Below are 8658 nucleotides of genomic sequence, written 5' to 3'. Positions count from 1 at the left end.
GCTGAGATGCATCTGAACCATAGCTGTCTTCACTGGATGCTGAGATGCATCTGAACCATGGCTGTCCTCACTGGGAGCTAAGTGCATGGGCAGGCTGCACTAGCCACTTTTTGTGCTGTACCATTTTCTATCTTAAAGAACAACTGAAATGCAAGCCACTTGTGTTAACATTATTGAGTTTGTTGTTGATTTTGTTTTATTTTTGCATTGCTAGCTAAGCACTCTACCAGTGAGCTCTTACTCTAGCCCCAAACAGTTTTACATTGCTCAGTTCTGTCTAATATGAGAAACACTACTAGATAAAAACCCACATAAAAGTTGTGAAGGCTCTCAACAATCTTAACATAATTAAATATCATTATCAACCATTGAAATAATGTTTCTTTAAAAAGAGAGCTGCTGCACATATGAAAATCATGTTTATAATAGTTTGGAAATACCTAACAAAAGAGAGCCACAAAATGCGTTACTGTCTAGTCAATGGTGACAGACACGCAGAAGCACGGGTAAGGAACAGGTGCTGGCAGCTGATAATCATAAATACTGACAGCCTCTGCACGGAGATTGCTCTCTAGTCTTGAGCCTTTGCTTCCATTTAAAGATGCATTGATGGGTGTGCTGTATGCAACAAAGACCAGTCAGAACTTTAATCAGAAGATCAATATGCAGAACACCTCAACCTACCTCTGTAGAGGATTCAATGTATAATTATGGCTTCAGTTAAAAATATCGAAAGAATGCTTGCAGCTTAAAAAAAAAATCTCTATGCGACTTGCCTTTTTCCCAACTAACAAATACACAGGAGATGCCAAGAACAAGGAGGCATAGGAGAGCTGAAGAGTACAGAAAAGATGGTTATCTCTCAGTTGGTGTTTTACTCACACTTCCTAAGCAGCAGATACTATCACTCTCCACAGCCATTTTTCCTTACTCTGTAGGGAATACAGTTTTCAATCACAGACTCAGATACTCTGAATGCTGAGCACATTTCCTCTCTGCCTTGCAGCAAGTGTGACCCATGTAACTCTATACTAGCTGACAGGGTGTGACAGCTGACACTAAAGACCAGGGAGCGGAGCTTGCCCTTCAGTCCTGCGCTATCTCCCGTTGTATATATTTGTGAGGAAGAAAGAGATTCCCATTTTGTTTAGGGCATTGTAATTGTGGGTCTGAGCTAAGAACTCCCTATCCTGTTTGAGCATCTTTGTCTATGCTCCCCAGACTCACTGTAGATTGCCAGGTCCTGCCGCTGGTGGGCAGGTGTAAAGGTTAACTTCCATCCAAGAATCACAGGGGCAGGAAAGAAGGCCAGGCCTCAGTGTCAGAAGATTGTAATATTGGTCACAGCACTGTCTCTTAGGAGCAGAGCGAGCTCAGGCATGTCAAATTGCTTCTCCCAGAGAGAAAACAGATATGCAGAAGAGATATCTCTATTTGATATACTAAATTGTTATTTATTGTAAATCACCACCATGAATATAACACAAATAAAAAAGTGAGACTGAAATACCAGATGTGTCAAATTTCATTATTGGGCAGTGAAAGGTGAAGACTGAACAAGTATTCGTGATAACTAGAAAATAAACATTCTGTTTTTCTGTTATCCTAGGACAGCAATATTTTTCTTAAAACAAAAAAATCTTTAGTTTTATTTACATAAAGAAATACTAAACTAACACAGAAAAAGATTTGGGGGAAAATAACATATAATAACTGATTTAAAATGGCAGAGCCTTTGCTAGGGATATTAACCACAGTTAATGGTAGGCCCCATGCCCAGCAGTAGATGGCCAACACAAAACAAACTCAATGATATTTTTGTAGACTTTTTGTCTCATATTGCTTTTTGTTTGGCCATTCTTTATCTTACTAGTCACTTGTTTATATATTACGACTTCCAATTTTATGTTTTTATGGGTCTTGTTTTTGTGTATGTGCATTTCTTCCTTTTTTGAATTCTATTTCTGTTGTTGTCATTTGCCTGTTTTTTTTCTAGAGAGAGAAAAAAAAGAAGGGGCATAGAGTTGGGTAGTTCAGGAGGTGGGGAGCAGCTGAATGAAGTTGGGGAAGGGAAAAACCATGATCAGATCATATATGAAAAATACTTTTCAATAAAAATAAATATTAAAATAAAATGATAGTCTTGCATATTTTAAATGATGCTAATAAGAATTAGTTTCTATGGCTTATTTCAAAAAATACGTTGTAAATGCTGAATGAACTCAAAGTCACATTACCAGGTCAGGTCTTCCTGAAAACATTGCTTTCTTGTCACTTATGTCACAATGAACACCAGGGAATTGACCTACCAGAAAACGGCAGCCTCGCCAGTGTTAGGAAACAGCCCATGAACTGCTCATCAGCCACCTTCCCACACAGCAGCCAAACCTTTAACAGGCCCCTCTGTTTCCAGTTTCTCCTACTGTAATCAGTTGAAACCAACCAACCAACTCCGCGCTCAGTTGCTCTTGGAGACAGCTAACCTTTTGCCCTTAGGTCACAATAGTAAATCATTCAGTCATGAGTTAACCTTCATTACAAGGTGTTACTAGTGATCTTTACAGCAGCTTCAGGCCTTCCTTTACAAGTCCCTCAAGAAAGCCAGGCTACTGGCAGTGCACAAAACACTGCTTCTGCTTTGCTCATCCATTATCCTAGGTCTGACCGCAGGATCCAGCTCCTGCTTGCATGGACCTGATGTGACGTGTGCCTCTACCATCCTTTTTCAAACTGTCCACTCACTTATTTCACCTGCAGAGCTTTTTGTTCATGTTAAATTGAAAAAAAAAAAAAAACCTAAGCTGAAAACCACTTGTACATAGATTCTAACTTCAGAAGCTGCACCACTATGCTGTTTAAACTTAAGATCATCTGAATGCTTCTACATTGTACAAAATCGCTAAATCTACTTCAGAACATCTAGTGGCTGTGGGAGATAGTTTCATTTTTAAGACCCTAAGGTTGTCAATACACGGATAGGTCATACTAATTTATCCTACTTTTTTCAGTAGTGTCAAAAACAAAAGACAAAGTGAATCTGCACATTGGTAACTCATGACTTACTTTCTCAACATATTCAAACACCAGGTACAGCTTCCCTCTCCGGCGAAAGGCTTCCTTCAGCTCCACGATGTTTTCCTGCTTGAGAGTGCGAAGCATTTTAAGCTCTCGTAAAGTCGTTTCCTTGACTTCTTCATTTTCTGGAATGCAGGCATATACATTAAAGCTTTCAAAGCTACCATTCAAAGAATTTTAAGAGCACTGACATCTTCTATATAAAAAGTCCACAGATTAAAAAAAAAAGAACTCCACAGATAGAATATTAACACATTTTCTTGGCGAAACAAGGAAAATAAGAAACTTAAAGAAAAGACTTAGTTGGATCTTTTGGTGCATACATGTATTCCCAGTACTTAGGAGGCTGAGGCTGGAGGATGCTAAGTTCCAGGCCAGCCTGGTTTATGTGGTACCAAACAAAGCCCAAAACAAAATGAACAACAAAGAAAAGGCTTCCTTGAGCAGCTCAAACCCATTTTTTTTTTGCTCGCATTTTCTTTTTGTTGTACCAAATCAGAGATTTATAGACATGGCACACAAATTTATCATTATTTTAGCCCAAACATTCTGTATTGGGGAAGAAAATGTTTAAAATGGTTATGAGAGTCAACCCTATCAGTGTACAGAGGAGACTCTGTGTCCAGTACATGTAGCAGTTGATATCTTAAGGCTGGCTTCAAATTTTAGCTTATAAGAGCATTTTATTCTTTAGGCTGCTTGTGAATCACCTCAGTGAGCACAGGTTGTACATCAGGCATTCACGACACAGTTCATGGCCAAATCACAGGGTATTCTTAAGAGTGTCTTATTTCTCTCAACAGCAGCTGCTGTGGGTTCCTGCTGCCTTCCCATGGCATGTCCATCTGTCCATCCCAGATGGTGTAGCTGTTCGGGGATGGAGAACTGATGCTGTACCAGTATCTGCCCTTCCATACCATCAACTTCACTTGTGATAACCTTCACAGACATGGAGGAAGGACAGAAGTCACATTAGTGGTAATGGATTAATGGGTAGGCAATCAGGGAGCTAATATTTCACTTTAAATATACGCTTATGATAGCTTCAGAAGTGACTGGGACATTCTAAGTATTGTGTTTTCAATATGTATGTTCAAGAATACAGGTTCATAATCCCCAAATCCCTACATGGAAAACTGAGCCTCTTCTATGTTTGTGACAAATTCACTCAGAAGTAAAACGGAATTGATATGAGACTCTTTATGGTATTTGTTTAATCCACTTATGAATATTCATAGTCTAGGCTATAGAAATATGCCTTGATTACAGGGTGTTATGTAGCATGCCATATTTCCATTCTAAAACTTCCAAATTATGAATTCAAAAAACCGCATTTGGCCTCAAGGCTTTGGTTAGGAGCCAGCAGCCAAATTTGTGAGATTATGTTGTGGGGACCTCAATTTCAGGCATGTCTTTAAGTCTGAAGAGAAAGGAACTGAAATTTCAGGACAGGGACAAGAAAACCTATGGCTTTCAGGAAGACACACTGTGTACACAAGGCAGCAGAGAGGGGAAAAGCTGGCTGGGGGCTGTGATGGAGACAGGGAAAGATTCTAAGTGCAGAAAGAAGAGTGATTATCAGCTGATTTTCTGTTCAGCCCCTCACCTAGGCCTTTTCCAAAATGTGTTTTAAGAAGAGGCTAATAGAAACAGGGCTTTGTCGAACTGGTGAACCTGTGACAATCAGGAAACGTAAAGCCAATACTTCGTTGTGACCTGGTTATGTAAGTGAGGAAACTGTTGGAACTTGCTGGAATGCAGGTTAGTAAGGGACACAGATGCTGCCTGGGCAGAAAGAAGCAGTGGCACTAGAGAAAGCCAACAGTGGCAGAAGCAGTATCCTGACTGAAGAATTGGATAGTGAATCACACACAACAGGAAGGGTGGGAGAGACGCAATTGGGAACTTGCCGAATCGGGAAGCAGCAAAGGACTAGCTGTTGGCTAAGTCCGTGATTCTCATTACTGTTAAGTACTACAGCGGCCCCAGCCACTGAGACCTGGGGACAGCCTCTAGCCTCCACGAGAAACTTAATCAGGCTCTCCAATTTCATGTTCCCCTCGCCATTTCATCTGCTCTCTGGGCCCGGCCCAGAATGTTCAGTCTTCTACTCTGGTTCTTGACAGTGCTGGTTCTTTGAGGGTTTTTAGTAGAATTTCATTCCTCAAGAGGAGTTCCCAGATCCTCAAGTAAGATGACTCCTCAGGCTACCATTCCGTATCACTATATGGAGGGCTTTCTTCTCACAGACCAGTTCACCATTTTTCTTGATACAAGTGGACTATCCCTGACCTGGAATGCTTATGACCAAGAAGTATTTCAAATTTTAGGTATTTTTGATGTGTGTGTGTGTGTGTGTGTGTGTGTGTGTGTGTGTGTGTGGTGTATGTCTGTATCTGTGTCGTGGTGTGTGTGTGTATATGTGTGTGGTGTATGTCTGTGTCTGTGTCGTGGTGTGTGTGTAATAAGATTTCTTGGGATTTGGACTCAAATGCAAATACAGAATTCATTTATGTTTTATATACCTGTATCCCGAATGCAACTTTATACCACGTTTTCAGTGTGCTTATGTTTTGACTGCAACATATCATATGAGTTCTAGTATGCCACTTCCCACTTACAGCACCAGTCAAGTGCTCAATGAGTTGTAAATCTGAATACATTTCACATTTAAGGTTTTGGGACTGAGACTGCTCAACATGCTACCATTTGCTTCCTGATAAAGCTCTTCTGTCCAATATACATTCAACTTTGCGGAACTGTGAACAATGAGAACTTCCTAGCATAAATGCTCAAGCTGGCTCTGTGAGGAGATCTTTGAGCATATATGCCTAGCTCTCCCGAACTTCAGATGTGGGAAGTAGGGAAGAGATGGCCAACAATTGTCCACTCAATCTTGAGTAGAGCACTTTCGGCTTTTCTTTGGAGGATTTTGAAAGGGCTGCTTGTGAGGTACTGTGGAAGACAAAATTTATTTTCCCTTACTCATCTCTGACCCTGATTTTTTTTCTAGAATATGAAAACTGGCGAATCCAGAAAACGAATAGTACTTAGGGTCAACAGTGTATACGTCTATACACAAAATCCTTAAGAAGATCAACAAGCTATACTGGAACCGAGTACAAAGTTGCTAAGGAAATACAGCTGGTGTTTCTTCCCTAATCAAATGCAAGCAAAAAGAGGGTGCTGCGCATTATTATCAACCTGGGGCGTTTCCTTGTGCTAATAGATAAAATGACTTTGGAATGTCCACATTAAATGAGCGATGATAGAAGGAACACTGGAAGAGAATTATGGAGATCTAGATTTAGCTTCTGCCTTTTAAGCAATTTATGCTGTATGCAATTATGGCCAAGGCACTTACATTTTCATCAGCAAATAAATCTAATACTTTGTGATTTTTTTCATTAAAGTATTTCTGATTATAAACTTTATATACAGTATTTATACTGATTATAAACTTTTCATCAGTAAATTAATCTAATAATTTGTGTTTTTTTTCATTAAAGTCTTTATGATTATTTTTGGTTGTGAGCCAAGCCTTTAACAGCTGAGCCATGTCTCCAGACAAAGTCTTTTGAAACCTAAAACTCACTGGATTTTGGTAATTGATAAATGTATCATTCATTTATACTTGCTCCACTTAAGTGGAGTTATAAAAAGATAAAGGTTATATTCTGGATGTTTATAAAGAGAGAAAGAGAAAGAGGTTCATTTTTCAAGAAGCAGCAGCACACAATAAACCAGGCCCAGTGACACCAACTTATAATCCTGGCTACTTGGAAGGCTAAAGCAGGAAGTTTCCAAGTTCAAGGCCAGCCTGGGCAACTTCCTGAGACCCTGTCTCTAAATAAAAAGTAAAAATAGATAGATAGATAGATAGATAGATAGATAGATAGATAGATAGATAGATAGATAGATAGATAGATAGATAGTTAAAAAGAGGGGCTGGAATATAGCTTGGTGGTAAGAGTGCTTTCTTAAGTTCGAATGGCCAAAAGACACTTAAGGTCATGCTCAACCTCCTTAGCGATAAGGGAAATGCAAATCAAAACAACTTTGAGATTCCATCTTACACCTGTCAGAATGGCTAGAATCAAAAACATCAATGATAGCCTTGGCTGGAGAGGATGTGGAGTAAGAGGACCACTCATCCATTGCTGGTGGGAATGCAAACTTGTGCAACCACTTTGGAAATCAGTGTGACGGTTTCTCAGGAAATTCGGGATCAACCTACCCCAGGATCCAGCAATACCACTCTTGGGAATATACCCAAGATATGCTTTATCATACTACAAAAGCATTTGTTCAACTATGTTCATAGAACTATTATTTGTAATAACCAGAAGCTGGAAACAACCTAGATGCCCTTCAATGGAAGAATGGATGAAGAAAGTGTGGAATATATACACATTAGAGTACTACTCAGCGGTAAAAAAATAGTGACATCTTGAATTTTGCATGCAAATGGATGGAAATAGAAAACACTATCCTGAGTGAGGTAACCCAGACCCAAAAAGATGAATATGATATGTACTCACTCATAAGTGGATTCTAGACATAAATAAAGGACACAGAGCCTATAATATGAGATCCTAGAGAAGCTAAATAAGAAGGTGATCCCAAAGAAAAACATAAAGTTATCCTCCTGATATTGGAAGGAGACAAGATTGTCAGGCAAAAATTGGAAACTTGGGGGTGAAGATGGGGTGGGGATAAGGGGAAATGGGGAGAAAAAAGTGAGAAGGGGAGGATGGGGAGAGCTTGGGGGAATGGGATGGTTGGGATGGAGGCAGGGTGGATATGGGAGTAGGGAAGTATATATCATAATTAAGGGAGCCATTTTAGGGTCGGTGAGAGACTTGACTCTAGAGGTGCTCTCAGGTGTCCAGGGAGATGTCCCCAGTTAGTTCCTTGGGCATTTGAGGAGAGGGAACCTGAAATGACCCTATCCTATAGCCATACTGATGAATATCTTGTATATCACCATAGAACCTTCATCTGGCAATGGATGGAGATAGAGACAGAGACCCACATTGGAGCACTGGACTGAGCTCCTAAGGTCCAAATGAGGAGCAGAAGGAGGGAGAACATGAGCAAGAAAGTCAGGACCATGAGGGGTGCGCCCACCCACTGAGACGGTGGGGCTGATATAATAGGAACTCACCAAGGCCAGCTGGATGATGGAGCATGTGATCAAACCGGACTCCCTGAACGTGGCTGACAATGAGGGCTGACTGAGAAGCCAAGGACAATGGCACTGGGTTTTGATCCTACTGTATGTACTGGCTTTGTGCGGGCCTAGTCTGTTTGGATCCTCACCTTCCTAGTCCTGGATGGAGGGGGGAGGACCTTGGACTTCCCACAGGGCAGGGAACCCCAACTGATCTTTGGACTGGAGAGGGAGGGGAAGGGGGATGGGGGGAGCAGGAGGGAAATGGGAGGAGGGGAGGAGGGGGAAATTTTTAATTAAATAATAAAAATAAAAAAAGAGTGCTTTCTGAGCAAGTGCAAGCCCTTAGTTCAATTCCCAATACCTAATACACACACACACACACACACACACACACACACACACACACA

General features: G+C 40.6%; 1 protein-coding gene across 2 annotated transcripts in view; it reads right to left on the bottom strand.

Annotated features, from left to right (window-relative positions):
- Cdkl5 (cyclin dependent kinase like 5) overlaps window positions 1–8658 on the bottom strand; it is a 195819-nt gene that overhangs the window by 63401 nt on the left and 123760 nt on the right. For both annotated transcript variants that reach the window (XM_026784762.1, XM_013350568.2), the window contains exon 5: window positions 3064–3200. In XM_026784762.1, the coding sequence (XP_026640563.1) occupies window positions 3064–3200 (137 nt within the window). The remainder of the gene's footprint in view (window positions 1–3063; window positions 3201–8658) is intronic.

The sequence above is a fragment of the Microtus ochrogaster genome, chromosome X, assembly GCF_000317375.1.
Source record: "Microtus ochrogaster isolate Prairie Vole_2 chromosome X, MicOch1.0, whole genome shotgun sequence".
Taxonomy (NCBI): domain Eukaryota; kingdom Metazoa; phylum Chordata; class Mammalia; order Rodentia; family Cricetidae; genus Microtus; species Microtus ochrogaster.
The sequence above is the reverse complement of the archived record's forward strand: the minus strand, read 5'-3'. Positions and strand labels throughout refer to the sequence as shown.